The sequence below is a fragment of the Eutrema salsugineum genome, unplaced genomic scaffold (genome assembly GCF_000478725.1).
Source record: "Eutrema salsugineum unplaced genomic scaffold, Eutsalg1_0 scaffold_14, whole genome shotgun sequence".
In the NCBI taxonomy this organism is placed as follows: domain Eukaryota; kingdom Viridiplantae; phylum Streptophyta; class Magnoliopsida; order Brassicales; family Brassicaceae; genus Eutrema; species Eutrema salsugineum.
In genome coordinates this window covers 517,570-533,657 of record NW_006256877.1, presented here as the reverse complement: position 1 = coordinate 533,657, position 16,088 = coordinate 517,570, and the positions used below count along the sequence as shown (strand labels likewise).

Below are 16,088 nucleotides of genomic sequence, written 5' to 3'. Positions count from 1 at the left end.
CTCCTCCTCTGATAATCTTCAACTCGTTTACGGCCTCGCTCGTTCTCTCCTGATTCTTTCCATCGACAAAGACGTTAACCCTCTTATGAAACCCTTGTTATGCAATTGGTGATTCTTAAATTGATGGACCTTAATATATGGATCTAGATATTGAATCAAATTGAATTGTAGACGGATCTAATATTCAGACAAGCAGTGTTAGCTCTTCAAGAAGCAGCTGAAAAATATTTTGTATAGAAATTCTATTTTTATTTATAGAAAATTTATTTTTGATGTATAGAACATTGTCCGTTATTAGCTAAGTTATCACGTCATTAAATCAAATTTTTTGTAGAATAATATATTGGTACATTGTAAATGATGATTTAATATATGGATGAACAAAATGTTCAAAAATTTATGTACATATTTTTTTTCTTTGTTTGGAAAATCTATATAACTTGCAATTTTGCTATTTTTTATTTGCTAGTTTTTAAATATGTATAGAACATTTATTTTCTTAAGAAAAACTATTTAGTGACTAGCTCCATCACTAGTATCATCAAAAATCAGTTTATTTGTTTAATGGTGAGCTATTTCTCAATCAACTAGAAAAGCTCCAAAAAGTGGATTCTAAGATTTACTGTCGAGTAAACAACAAATTTTGGATTTTCAGTGAATCGGCATATTTGATTAAAAAAAAATATAAACTTTTTATTGATAAAAATAGATTTGTTATGTTATTGGTGATACTATTCACGTATGGAAAAAAAATGTGTTAGTTTTTAAAAATTTAAATTATGTTAAATGTGAAAATAAATCAGTATTTTTTGTGTAAATATACAAAATTGAATTAATTAACAGAAAAAAAAATAAAATTTATGGGATAATAATATATGTTGTATATAGACTGTCTATGTGTGTGTTAAAGAGAATAAAATCATCCAAAAAACTGGTCAATTGTTACTTGTTTGATTTTAGTATATCCATAAATATATTCTTTACACTTTATTGAGATTAGTTATTCACTTCATTATCCGTAAATACTATCCTATAAATAATTTTAAAAACTGAACACTAAAGTCTAAACAAAAGTAAATTGATGATACAAAAAAACAATAAACAATAATATATGAATCTAGCTAGTCAAATAAAGGCGATAATTGACACCACACCAATAAGGTTCTCATGCCTCGAGAGAGAGAGAAAGAGACAGCTTTTGGTCAAACCCACGATTTCTTTAGAACACAAAGAGATTCAGAAGTAAAACAACAAGAACTCATCTCCGATGATCCTATTCATGTAATAATTGAACCCAACAGAAACAAAGAAAGTTCTCTATGAGATCGAAGTTTCTGGTGTTGTTTCTTTGTCTCTATCTACTCCTTGTCTCTGTTTCTTGTGCCTCTTTCACAGAGTTTGTCTATCCAAATTTCACCGCTTCTAACCTCAGATTCATCGACAGCTCCAATGGAGCTTTCCTCTTCTCCCGTAATTCAATCTTCAAAGCCGGTTTGTTCAGTCCCGGCGGCGATTCCTCTACCCATTTCTACTTCTCAATCATCCACGTCGATTCCGATTCCACAATCTGGTCTTCAAATAGCGATTCTCCTGTTTCAAGCTCAGGGAAAATGAATCTTTCCCCTCTAGGACTCTCCGTTATCGAAGATGGTAAAGGTCAAATACCCGTTTGGTCAACGCCGGTTTTAGCCTCTCCGGTTTACTCTCTTCGGTTAACCGACGCCGGAAATCTGCTTTTGCTCGATCGATTCAACGCTTCTATATGGGAAAGCTTCAGATTTCCCACCGACACGATCGTTCTTGGACAAAAACTCCCGCTCGGGATGTCCTTGTCGGGATCCACCTCACTGTACAATTTCTCGACGGGAGATTATAAATTTGTTGTTGTTGAATCCGGCGGTTTTATGATGTGGAAGGGACATAATTATTGGAAGCTAAGGATGCATACACGAGCTAACGTCGATTCCAATTTTCCCGTTGAGTTTCTAACGGTCACTACTTCTGGTTTGGCTCTTATGGGTCAGAACGGGACGACGGTGATAATCCGCGTGGCGTTACCACCGTCGTCTGATTTTCGTTTAGCAAAAATGGATTCCTCTGGGAAATTCATCATTAGAAGATTCTCCGGTAAGAAAATGGTGACTGAATTCTCTGGTCCGACGGATCTATGTCAGATTCCGTTCGTGTGCGGTACGCTCGGGATTTGTCATCTTGATAATGATTCAGAAAACAAGAGTTGTTCATGTCCGGATGAGATGCAATTGGATGCGGGGAAGAAGACATGCGTTCCTGTTAGCCAATCATTGAGTTTACCTGTTTCTTGTGAAGAAAGTAAATTTTCGTACTTGGAACTCGAGCTCGGTGTGTCTTACTTCGCTACTCATTTCACAGATCCTGTGGAACACGGTTTCGAGTTATCGGCTTGTCATGATCTTTGCAGTAAGAATTGCTCATGCGTCGGTGTTTTCTACGAGAACACGTCTCGGTCTTGTTATTTGGTAAAGGACTCGTTTGGTTCTTTGTCTCTAGTCAAGAACTCACCAGATAATCACGACCTTATCGGATACGTCAAGTTGTCTTTCAACAAAAATTCGATTGCTCAATCTCCTGGAAACAAAAACAGAGGATCTAATTTTCCTTTGATAGCACTTGTGCTCTTACCTTGCTCTGGCTTCTTCCTTCTGATCGCATTGGGGTTTCTCTGGTGGCGAAGATGCGCCGTAATGAGATACAGCAGCATACGTGAGAAGCAAGTAACTAGACCTGGTTCTTTCGGATCAGGAGATCTAGGATCTTTCCATATCCCGGGTTTACCTCAGAAATTCGAATTTGAAGAGCTCGAACAAGCAACCGATAATTTCAAGATGCAAATAGGATCAGGAGGATTTGGTGCAGTCTACAAAGGAACTCTCCCAGACGAAACACTTGTTGCCGTCAAGAAAATCACAAACCATGGACTTCACGGTAGACAAGAGTTTTGCACGGAAATCGCAGTAATTGGAAATATCCGACACACAAATCTAGTGAAACTTCGAGGCTTCTGCGCTCGTGGGAGGCAATTACTCTTAGTCTATGAGTACATGAACCATGGATCGTTAGAAAAGACTTTGTTCGGAGCCAACGGTCCGGTTCTTGAGTGGCAAGAAAGGTTCGATATAGCTCTCGGGACGGCTCGTGGGCTCGCGTATCTCCACAGTGGCTGCGACCAAAAGATTATACATTGTGACGTGAAACCCGAAAACATCTTATTGCACGATCATTTCCAGCCGAAGTTATCTGATTTCGGGTTATCAAAGCTTTTGAGCCAAGAAGAGTCAAGTTTGTTCACCACTATGAGAGGTACTCGAGGCTATTTAGCTCCCGAGTGGATAACAAACACTGCTATCTCTGAGAAAGCTGATGTGTATAGCTATGGAATGGTGTTGTTAGAGCTAGTGAGTGGTAGGAAAAACTGTTCGTTCCGGTCTCGGAGCAATAGTGTGACGGAGGAGAATCATCAACAGTGCTCGTCGACAACGACTTCGAGTTCTGGCTTGGTGTATTTCCCGTTGTACGCTTTGGATATGCATGAACAAGGGAGGTATATGGAATTGGCGGATCCAAGGCTAGAGGGTCGGGTGACGAGCCAAGAAATTGGGAAGTTGGTTCGGATAGCTTTATGTTGTGTTCACGAGGAGCCGGCTCTGAGGCCAACGATGGCAGCGGTTGTCGGGATGTTCGAAGGGACCATACCGTTGGGGAATCCGAGGATGGAATCACTGAATTTTTTGAGGTTTTATGGGCTGAGATTCGCTGAGTCTTCTATGGTTGAAGGTCAAAATGGGGAGAGTGAAAATATGGTTTTTCACCGGCGAGAAAGCTCTAATAGTGGTGGCTCTAGGCTCTCTTCTTCATACGTGGCGTCTCAGGAAGTGTCGGGTCCACGGTGAGCAAATAGCTGAGGATTGTGAAAATTGAATCAATATATATTTTTTTTAATTTGTTTTTGGTTTATGCTTTGTTAATAGCCCTTGTTGACATATATGATCATTGTTGGATAATGTTGCATAGCAATTACAAACAAAAGTGATTCTACAGGAAAATCGCATAAAAAATCTTTTAAGTAATTTTCAGTGAGATTTTAAATTTTGAGGATATTTTATCCATATTGTAAGCCTTCAAACTAAAGTAATATATTATATTATTTCATTTGTGAAGTGAGTTGGACTATGGTCCAAAATTCAGATGAATGTCGTTTTGATTAATAAAATTTTTATGTTTTGATTGATCAGTTAACGTTATATTCTAATTGATTGATGTTAATTAATTATTATTTTCTGTGTGTGTTAAATTATACTTATGCCACTAATGAAAATACTCTATTTTGATTGGTTAGTTGATTATTCTATATTAAAAAAAAGAAATCTGATTAAAAGAAATCTTATCTAGTTTAGACCCAACAAAATATGGACCAGAACTCATGACAGAAAATAAATGGTCAAATACCAGTTTTGCCGATAATAAAATATATACTTAGCTGTTGATTGGTTAACAAAAAAATAACACAAGCTGCGTTGGTTAGTGATTTGAATTCTTATATCATAGGTAGCAAGTTTGAACCTTGAACTAATTTAATCAAGTTTTTTTTTCACATTCCTCTATTTTGAAATCAATTTATCTGATTTAATTAATAAAAAATAAAAAAACATTTGTTCAATTATCATATTTAGAAAATGGATTTTCATGTATAAAAAAAGAAAACTGACTTTGTTGTTTGTTCAAATCCGAAAAAGATATTTTATTTTATGTGTAAGTAAATATTTTAGAGCAGAATGATCAAGTCCTATCTATTATCCAATTATAGAAAAAATATCAAAAATAAGTTTTGATATTTACCTTCTCTAAATTTATTATTTCCTCTAATTATACTAAATAAAAAACCAATTAACATATATTAAAATTAAAAAGTTATAAATATATTAAAAACCAAATGATAAAGTCATATTTTGGCAAACAATAAAGTCATATTTAAGTTTTTTTAATGATTTCAGTCTTGAAGAGCGAGATCAAAAAATTTATGGAGTTCCAGATGTAGTTTCAAATTAAGATCTATCAGGTTATAGACAGATTCAGAACAATTATGATGGAATAGTGAAGCTATAGTCTACTTTGATGCCCTTTTTCGATTTTGATCACGAGGAGAAGGGAGATGCATGGGGAGATGCATTTTTACTGTAGTAGGAGTTTAATAATATTGCAAGTAATATATATATATATATCTTAGTAAGTTACGTCTATATAGCTATGGTGTTCCAAATATTCCACCCTTGATATTCCATCTTACTATGAAATTGCGTTATCTTTGGAAAAGCTTACCAATGAAAAGTTTATGGAATTGCAAAAATGTAAGATGCTTATCATTTCATCAACTGCCTCATTGTTAAGAACTAATGTTGAGTCTTAAGCCAAAAAATTTACTATCACATAGCACACTTTTTCATAGTAAAACATATGAATGAATAATTTATCTTTTGTGTTTGATCGTACAGGTGGCTGAAGAAAAAAAAATGTCGGTTACTGATTTTAAATGGCGGAGTCATCATTGGTATGGTTTATTGTGATTGGCAATGGATTGATTTTTCTATACATACTTTGTTAACTTTGGTCAATGTTTCTTCGTTTTATTGAACAAAATTTATGCAATGGAATAATTTAGCTTTATCATTTAAGCAATTTTGCTTATTATACATTTTCAGTGAAACTCTGGCCTTGGAGAGACTCGGGTATTGGCTCATGTTTTTACTTATGAGGTATTTCGTTTTCGTTTGTGTGTTTGGCATTGTATGCAATTTTGGTTGGAAATTCTCACAGCTTATGATGTGCGTCTCTGATTTTTTCTTAATTTCTATAGATATTTTTCCATACGAGTATTTGGTTGATGGCCTTGAACCTTTGGGAAGTGAATGTGTATTAAAAAATTTTGGATGATTGTTTACAGTTTGTAGCGGAGAAACCAAACCTGACCATCTTCTTGGTTTATTAATTTCACTAGGTGTCGTCCCACACTACGCGTGGGTTTTCTTTACATATTTTTGGTAATTTTGATTATATGAAAAACTGAGCTAGATGAAGTCATAATTTGATCTTTAGTATTTGGCTATATATATATGAGTGATATATTTATATATGAATCTCCTTTATATAAAAGGGATTGATTTCCTAGTCTCTCAGCTATGCCACATCAGCAAAAATAATCACCAAAATATTCCTCCAATCAGAGTTTCTCAAATAGACATCTCAGAAATTACTTTTCCAAATCCTCTATCAAAACGTTACAGCAAATATCTAACCACCACAAACTACAGCCCAACAAAAGGTGAAAGGATTCAGGCCCAATAGAAAAACCCAAAAGTTTACATAACAGCCCAACTTACAATCCATGTGACCTTGAAGCCACTCCCCTTCCTCCCTTCTCCAATTCAGCTGCCGTTACAAAAACATGGTAGCCTTAAATCACACCACGTACACTATATCAATTCTCCACCTTCTTTTACTGTAAATGCCACTATGTCTAAATCGAAACTGCAGAGAAATGTAATGGGTCTTCAAATTGCACCACCCTTTCATCCTCCACTATATAAACGAAATATGCAATCCCCGGCGGAATCAATTCGGATGAAGAACGAACTATCCACGTCCAATCATTTTTAAGGTTTGTGATTACTTTTCCCTCCTTCTGAAGTGTATATAGGATCAGTTGCTTTAGCTTCTAGAAATTTATCGGTAATATAGTTATAGGTAATCAAATTAATTTTTTGTAGACAACATATTAATTACTTTTAAAATTAGTTTTCCGTTTTTAGAAGCTGAATTAGAGTTTTGCAAATCATATTGTTGTGTATTAGAAGTGATAGAGCTTTTAGCATCCTTTATTGTCAGTCCTATAAAAAATTGATGAATCTTAGCCAACGACTTAGAAGACAATTCTTACTTTCCTTAAACGAAATTTTTAATTGGTATTTTTTATTTAACTATTCTGTGAGTTAACAGGAAATTTAATAAATAAATAAAAAAGAAATTTTCCCCTTTAACAATTAAAATACCCAGTCGTAGATCATAACTGGGTATGGAGTAAAACGGTCCAAACTCATTTCAGGTCTAGTGTGTGTGGGGATGTTGCGAGAGAAGGTTCCAAGGATTAATGACGTATTCTCTAATTTTATCTGCAAATTGATGATATATTTAATATATGTTTAAAATTATTATTGTTTAAGAAAATGTGATATATGTATTTAAAAAATTACTCCTATTAGATCAATAATTTATTATAGCGAATGTTTATAGTCTTTTTACAGAATATTAAAATTATTATTGTTTAGGAACATGTGATATAAGTTTTTTAAAAAATCATCATTTAAAAATCTACAAAATATTGAAATTTTAACATATAATTGTATAATTTAATTATCAATAAATTCAATATGTAATTATAATTATGTATTTTTCATATAAATAGCCATTTTATATTTAAAAGTAGTTAAAACATTTGTGTCTGCGTATGGCGTAGGCAGCCAATTAGTTATGTTTTAAGTATGCTCTGAAAAGACGTGAAAGCCCGGAAAACACGATGGAATGGTGTTTTCCGATGTCTCTCCGAAGTTCAAGTCAAAAACAGTTTAAGAAATGACCATAAGTGGCAAATTGGAGAGATGGAAAGAAGATCAGAAAACAGAAAAGGAAAGCCGGCCAAAAGCTCTTAAAAAAGGGTGAGTCTTTTCGGACCTGAGTTTAGTGGATTTTTTTAGGTAGAAAAGAGAAAAAGTGTAAGAGTTTGGGGTTAGATGAGCTTTACGGCATATGAGCAACCATGAAGGTGACCCATGAGAAAATGAGACTTAGTCTCGGAAGTGAGGAAAGCTGAGTGTTTAGAAGAAAATATCTCTAAAGCTCCTTAGTCTCACAGTGATCTATATGTTAATATGAAAGTTAGGAATCCGCCATGAAGATGATCAGAATTTGGCCGGAGAAGAGACTTGAGATCTCATAAATAAGAAGTGTTAAGTGTATAGAAGTACTCTACTTCCTCACAAATATATATATGTGATAATATGAGTCAAGAAGGGTGAATCAAGAGAGTGGAATCAAATTTCCTTTAACGTTTGAGGATGGGAAGTATTTATAGAGTTTTACGTGGCTCAGGTTAGTATATCGGGTCAGATCCTGGTTGTCTGGTTGTTGGGTCGGATTCGATCTCGTTCGGGTTTGATGATTATGACATACGCCTGTCTTCGTCTGACTTTCTCACCTACTTTCCTTGGCAGTATCCGCCCGTTTCCTGATGCGCCTTGTTGTGTCGCTATCCTTCTCAGAGTACAATGTTAAGCGAGGTATGGGCATCTCATATATTGTTGCTCTTCCCTATAACACAAATATTGCCACTTTCTCCTATCAGGTGTAAGCATAAGGCATTAAATTCATGTCCATGGTGATTTGCTGCATTTCCAGTCTGGATGCTTTCTCAACATTATGTTCTTCTCGTATGTCCCATTTTATTTTATTATTCCTGATTTTAGGCTCCTCCCTGGCAGAAAGGGGTTTTATCCTTACTTATGATGTGTTGTTATGCCTTATAAGCTACGACCCTAAATATTTGGTTGTCCAAATGCGTGTTTATAGCGTTTTAACAAAATTATTTTGTTTGCGATTAATAAGAGCAATCGTAGCGAGCATATTTGTATGACTAAGGAGGTGAAGTATTATAATTTACAAAGTAAAAGAAGAATGAGATAAAAGTGAAAGAAGACTTAGCTGGATTTTGCGTGTTGAGTATAAAAGTTTTTGGGCATCCAGGGAATCTTGTCCCTTCTCCTTCCTCGTAATTGTCTTTGTAGAAACTATCAGGAGTTTGGACACCTTGTGGCAGGAAATGTATAAATTTTGATAACATCATATTTGTATTCATTTTCACTATTAATTTCAAATGCTTTTTCAAAGGTTTTAATTAGTTTTAGGATATTTTATTACTGTTTTTCTATATTTGTAATTTCAAGACTCTTTTTAAAAAACTTAGGGAACAACATGACACAATGGAGGAAATCTATAACCAGCTGGTTGAGTCAAATGACTCAGGACAAATATCCAAAGTTTGAACTGGTTAAGTCATCTATCCTGTGGACTTTGTCCTGAGTCATTTAGATCATTGAGCGGAGAGTTACTAAGAACAGAATACAAGCATATCACTCCGGGTTCAAAAGAGCTTGCTGGGTACTAAGTATTTTCTTGTGCCTCGTTGTAACCCCTTGGTATATCTTGACACCGAGGCAGATTTACGAAACTTTTGGCCATCCCTTTGGTGTAACGCCTCGACCTTTTCCACACCGAGGCACACTTACACGAATGAAATGCCCAAAGCCTCGGCATTAACCCTTGACATACACTACCCCAAGGCCCTCCTGCACATGTCTTCACCAAATGAAATGAATCAACACCTCGACCTCTGGCCTCGACCTACCTGACCCCGAGTCCTCATGTTGTGACATACCAGACCAATAAACAGATAGCTCCACGGTTCAAACACCTTAGCTGGATCAAAACCAAAACTCACACATGTTCTTGAAATAATCGTCACATTTCAACCCAGATTCAATACCCCTCAGTGTGTGGCCTCGGTATGAATGTTATTCAGGAGGCCGAGGCCTTACTCCAGCAACCCAGAAAGGGTGGGTCAGTACCCAGTTTGTCCTGGGCTGACCCGGCTCAAAGCTCACACTATATATACATTTTGGGGTTAAAACCCTAAGCATCTTTGATTCCTCTTTTTGTTTTCTTTTCCCCTTTAGTGAAAAACGAATTTGTTAAGAGATGTATTTGGGTTGTAATCAATTTAAAGCTGTTTTTTATCATCTTATCTTATTATCTTTACTTTTAATTATGTTTAACATCATCTCTTGCAAAAGATTAGGTGTGTTAAGCATAATTAGTTATTACTCTTCTTTTAAGCTTCTAGGTGTGTAGATTAGAGTGCTTTGATGTTTGATTTATGATGTTTAGGTTCTAGATTCTCATTTCCTTTCCTTAGTTAGCTGCTCTTAATGCTGTATCTCTCATTATAAGCTTGATCTAGAACTTAGACATTTCTCCACCCACAAGGTGTTTGATGGAATGTGTGAAAGAACTAACTTAAGGGTTTATGTTTTGAATTCCATGGGAATGTTTGTTTAAAATATAAATGACATTTAAGAACTTTTTACTAGTGCATATTGATCATCATTACCACTAATGAGAGTTAGATTTGAATTCTGATTAATATAGTGATCATTATCTTGGGAAAGAAATGATCTTGCTTTGAGTTCTAAGTTGATTGGATTTTGAGAGCATGCGAATGCTTGCTATGTCTTTCTATATAAGATTCAGTCTATCTTAGCTCTTATTTTGATGCACAAAGAGTCTGTTTGGTCATATTAGACTTGGAACCTTATGCTTGTTAATTGCTTATTCACTGATGGGAATTAGTCTTGACTAGGTAGTTAACAAAGAGATATTTATCATGGCAATGAATTAATATGAATTAGAAGTCTAGACTAAAGAATTGCAAGTGTTGCATTGTTTGCTTAGAATCATGAATTAAGCATTGAAAGCACCCTGATCAATGATCACATCTAGAGGTTTTAGCTTTATGTTTATTTGAATTTGAGTCTTTTTTTTTAGTTTCTCTTGTTTGCTTGTTCTTAATTACTGCTTTTTCTTGTTTGTTTTATGTTTTAGATCACTTAGTCTGATCTGTTTAATTAGACTTGGATTAAGATAGTTCCATCATAGTTATAGTGTCTAGAATTTCTCCATTTGGATCGACACTCAAGTGCTACAACACAAGAGGTTAACTAATCTTAGTAGGCTAAAAACCTACTATCTCTCATGTCGTGATAAGATCATGCAATCACAAATGAATTCGTTTGCTCACATCTTCTCTATAGGTAGCTTTCGACTCATACAGAGACTATGTTCTTCTGAAGCTAGGTACAGATGATCTGATACAACACTCTCGTGGCTCTGATCGATCCTAGACTCAGAGATTAGGTCATGAATCTGACCTCATGCAGTATAAATAACTTAGAAGACTTGAGATATCGAATATGGCTAAGAAAGCAACAATCCTAATCGAATATGGAACCCTCTTCGATGGATCCCTTAAACCCAAACTACTCTGACATAATTAAAGAAAGCATAAGCACAGAAATAGATAGCATAAACTGAATAGATAGATGAAAAGAAATAAAAAGGGTTCAAGAGAAGAATCTCTATCTCTCTAACCTAAACCCAAGAAACAAAAGTTGGGTGCCTCCCTAACAAGGGGAAAGGAGCACACACGAATTAGGTCTTCAAAAATACATATTTATAGGTCTCCAAGTCTTTCTGGCCGTCCTTAGGCTTTTCTTTGAAGAGAGAATGAGTTGGGCTTGAAAACGGGCCATTGAGCCGAAAATGAGCTTGTCGCAGAATGAAGTCTCTCCAGGGCTATAAATGATGGTTCACCGCGGTTGGAAGGTTCTGAGGCGCAGCCAGGATAGTGTTCACCGCGGTCACGAGCTCCTGGACCGCGGTGGTTGGCTTATGATGTCCAAACTTCATTCCTTCTCTTGCTTCTTTCACGAGACTGCAGGACAAATATTTAGTAAATTGGGTATAACTTATAATCCAACCGTTGTATTACGTCCAATTCAATTGCATTAGAAAGCTGGTTGTCTCCTCTAGTTTTTATCAAAATTTGAGCTTGATCGGACGGTGAGAAGATCTTCATCGGATGTGAAAATTCTGACGGTCCGAAATTGGCCAAAAGTGGATTTTTCTCCAATTTGCACTGTTTTTGCATAAGTAACCTGAAAAGAGTCTTAAAACTATAAATATGAGAAAAAATAGATAAAAGCACTTGAAAGTAGTTAAAATTTTTTGAAATAGCATAAGAAAACTCTAATGAAAATGAGTACAAATACGGTGTTCTCAACGCTCGATTTAAACTATGATTCTAAACTCAGAGAGGTTGACGCAGACTTCCCCTGTTTACCCTATCGATACCTAAGTATCTTTCGACTAGTCTCAGGTAGAATATCTTAATATGTTTCTAGGATCTGCATGGAACTAGAATAGGCACTTGTATGGCTAACCAACTCTCGTCATCTTAACCAACTAATCACTTAAACTCAACAAATAGCTTTCGTCTCTTGCCACAAGTAAGATCATGCATTACTAATAGAATTCGTTTTTGGTCACATCTTCTCTATATGTAGCTTTCGTCTCCTACATTGACTATGTTCTTCTGAAGCAAAGTCTGGCAATCTGATACATCACTCTTGTGGCTCTAATCAATCGTAGGTTCATAGATTAGTTCATGAATCTAACCTCATGCATTAGATTTAACTTAGAAGAGATGAGATCTAGAATATGGTTGAGAAAAACTAGAAATCCTAGTCGAACATATTGATCCCTTCGATGGGTCCTTAAAACTCGACTACTAAACTAGTCTAACATGATGCAGAAAAGATAAACAAATATGAAAGATGCATAAACTGATAATAGAATAGATAGATAAAAAGAAAGAAGGAGATAGGTCAAAGGTTCAAGGGAAGAATCCCTATCTCCTTCGCCTAACCCTAAGAAACAAAGTTTGGTGGCTCAAAAACTCATTACAAGAGCACACACCCGATTAGGACTGATAAGAAATGTATTTTTAGGTCCTAAGGTTGATATATTCATAATTTGTCATATTTAGGATTGCATTTTTGTCCAAAGATTGAGTCTCATGCATACATTTAGCTAGTTTTGTTAGAGTTTGTCCTTGGTTCTAGCTTTGTCTAGGATTTGCATTAGGTCCTAGAGTGTCCTGCATTTTTAAAGTGTTCTCAGGTCATTTGGAGAATTTTTGGAGCAACTTGGAGCTGGGATCATGGAGGAACCCTGGCCTGTGTACAGCAACTCGGACAGATGGTTTGGTGCAGACAAAACCCGCACTTTGATCGCGTGGGGCGAAGGTCTTGAAATGCGATTCAACCTCCGGTGTCTTCATCACGAATCAAGCGGATTACGTCTAGTTTCCGGAACACTTGAGACCGTCCCATTTGGAGATGTGAGCAGAAAGTTAAGCTCGTCGGAAGGCACACCCGTCTCGCTGCCATTTTAGACCGACCCGATGAGCTCCAAAGATTGCGAAGGACGATGCATTTCCAGACCGATTCAGTCTACATGCCCTTAATCAAGATTTGAGATAATTGAGTCCTCTTTCCAGAACAATTGAGATCATTCCATTTGGAGTTGCGAGGAGTGAGTTCCGGAAGAATAGAGACACACGCATCCTGCGAGCATCAAGGGCATGGAAATTATGCTAAGGGAAGGATGGCACGGTGGAAGGCCACGGTCCACATCTGACCGTGGCAGTTGATTGCAGTTCTTTGGAGTTTGACACGGTCTCCACATCACGGTCTACACTTGACCGTGTCAAGATAGACTTGGCCGCGGCAGGATCTTACTTGCATTCAGGAATTGCCACGACGTAATGCCACGGTCTACACTTGACCGTGGCAAGACAACACTTGTGATCCTTCAGACATTTGTGCTTGACACGGCCACACACCACGGCTTTAGACTTGGCCGTGGCAACTTTATACGTTCCTTCGGCGTTTGACACGGCCATGCATCAGGACCAGAGGGAACCGTGACACCAAAATCCATCCAAGAACAGAAGCTTCGGGAATTGACACGGTCACATGCCACGGCTGGACCAAAACCTGCTAGACCGTGGCAAACATCATCCTTATCCACTAAAGCCGGGTCAGGACCCGGTTTGTTCCGGGCTGACCCGGTTTGTTCCGGGCTGACCCGGTTTGTTTTTAGTGAACTATATATAGATTTTAGGGTTTTTTCCCAAAGAACTTAAGCTTTATTCCCTTTGTCTCTTGCCTCTTTTGTGAAAAGACTCCACTTAAGAAGAGAAATATCGATTTTTAAGTGTTTACCAAGAGAGTTTGAGAGATCTTGGTGTTTAAAGCTGTTTTCTTCTGAATCTATCATCTATCTCTTCATTTACACACTTCTAATCATGATTAACAATACATCTTGCAAAGGATCTAGTGTGTTGATCATGATTAGTGAGTAATCTCCATATTAAGGTCTTAGATATGTAGATTAGGGTGCTTAAGTGGTAGATTAGTGAGCTTAGGGGTTAGATCATGCATATTCCATTCTCTAGAACCTGTTCTTAATGCTAGATCCATACAAATCATATGTGGTCTAGATTCTGGGCATTTCATGCACCAAAAGTGTTTGATGAAATGCCTGAACCAAGGTTGTTAGAGGTTAAGTGTTATTCATCATAGGAATGATTGTTTATATGCTTAAATGACAGATTAAACTGATTCTTAATGCTTGTTAATTCATGTTTCACTAATGATGATTAGGTTAGAAACTGTTTTGGCATAGAAGTTGATACCTTCATGAGAGGATTAACTTAATTAATAATGTTTAAGTTGAATGGTTTGCTTGATCATATGGTTCATTAACTCATTAGTTTATCACTGAAGGCACCCTAATCCACTATCATGTCTAAGACCTTTCTCATCATCATACATACATTCTCATCACTTGTCATTTGCTTAGTTCTTGTTTGATCACTTCTTTAGTCATTAATCTTGTTTCAAGTATTTAGTTGTCATTAATCAATCAAAACCTCACTTGTTTACTTGAATTGAGAAACTGATCACATAGCTTAGTGTCTATCACCACATTCTTGGATTGACAACCTCTTTTGTGCTACTTTGACAAGGGGATTGATAGCCCTGAGACCCATAAAGTCTTATCTATCAATTGGCGCCGTTGCCAAATTGTGGAGTGTTTAGCATTAGGCTCTGATCTGTTCTTGAGATCAAGTTCTTCTTTTTTGTTTTTACTGATTATTTTCAAGTTCTGGTTGTGATTTCAGGTGCATGAACACCAGGTCCAGATCAAGAAGCTGTCGTCCACCTTTCCCCTTAAACGACAACATTAATCTTTTGGTACCAAGGAGGAGAAGGGACAGGCGTGGAAGACAGATTGATCAGGCCGATATGGAAGACCAAAGAGAGCATGTGGTGGACATAGAACAACCGGTTCAGGAGCAACAGGCTCAGGGTAATGGAGCTGGTAATGGAGTTGGTCAAGGGTTACATCAGGGTAATGTTCATCAGGAACAGGTGCATCAACAGCAAGCTTATGTCCACCAGGGACAAGCTCCAGCTCATCAGCAGAGGCATCAGGCCAATGTACAACAAAGACAACAGGTGCACCACCAACATCAGCCCTTCCAACACCAGCAAAGGAGATATGAGCAGCACAGGTCTATGTTGGAGAGAATGACAGGGCAAATGCTCATCAGTATGGAGCTGGAATTCAGGCACCACCTGTGCAAAACAACAACTTTGAAGTGAAGGTATCCTTGTTGAATATGGTCCAGAACTCAAAGTTCCATGATTTAGCAATGGAAGATCCCTTGGAACCCTTGGATCAATTTGATAAAGTGTGTGACCTGACAAAGATAAATGGAGTTTCTGAAGACACTTTCAAGCTAAGATTATTCTCCTTCAGTTTTGGTGACAAAGTTCACCAATGGGAGAAGAATTGTCCAAGAGGCTCCATTCAAACCTGGGAGCAATGCAAGCAAGCCTTCCTATCTAAGTTCTTCACCACCTCTAGAACTGCTAAACTAAGGAATGAAATCTCTAGCTTCACTCAGCACAGCAATGAGAGTTTTGGTGAAGCATATGAGAGATTCAGGAGCTACACCAACCAATGCCCACACCATGGGTTTAGTGAGGCTTCTCTTCTCAGCACACTTTATGGAGGAGCTCTTCCCAAGATTAGAAACCAGCTGGATACTGCTTCCAATGGGAACTTTCTGGGCAAGGAGATTCATGCTGCTTTAGAGCTAGTGGAGAACTTAGCAATGAGCAATGACACTTATGGTGAAGACTATGACAGATCAAATAGATCTGAAGGTTCAAGCTCAGAACAGAGGCTCAGCAGAGAAGTTAAGGAGTTGAGGAGTGAATTGGAAAAGTTGAAATTCACCACTCAAAAGCCAATGC

The 16,088-nt window shown here is 37.0% G+C and overlaps 1 protein-coding gene and 1 non-coding gene across 2 annotated transcripts; one reads left to right on the top strand and one right to left on the bottom strand.

Annotated features, from left to right (window-relative positions):
* The first annotated feature begins 1,197 nt into the window (after window positions 1-1,197).
* Window positions 1,198-4,124, top strand: LOC18022410 (G-type lectin S-receptor-like serine/threonine-protein kinase At5g35370). Its single transcript, XM_006405200.2, has one exon. The coding sequence runs from the start codon at window positions 1,320-1,322 to the stop codon at window positions 3,927-3,929; it is 2,610 nt and encodes an 869-aa protein (XP_006405263.1). The 5' UTR covers window positions 1,198-1,319; the 3' UTR covers window positions 3,930-4,124.
* An 11,579-nt stretch (window positions 4,125-15,703) lies between these two features.
* On the bottom strand, window positions 15,704-15,810 carry LOC112088792. Its single transcript, XR_002900728.1, has one exon. It is a non-coding gene; the product is annotated as a small nucleolar RNA R71 (small nucleolar RNA).
* Window positions 15,811-16,088: the final 278 nt, after the last annotated feature.

What these genes read in the sequence shown, in the direction of transcription:
- LOC18022410 (XM_006405200.2), top strand. Translation starts at nt 1,320, where the DNA reads ATGAGATCGAAGTTTCTGGTGTTGTTTCTTTGTCTCTATCTACTCCTT.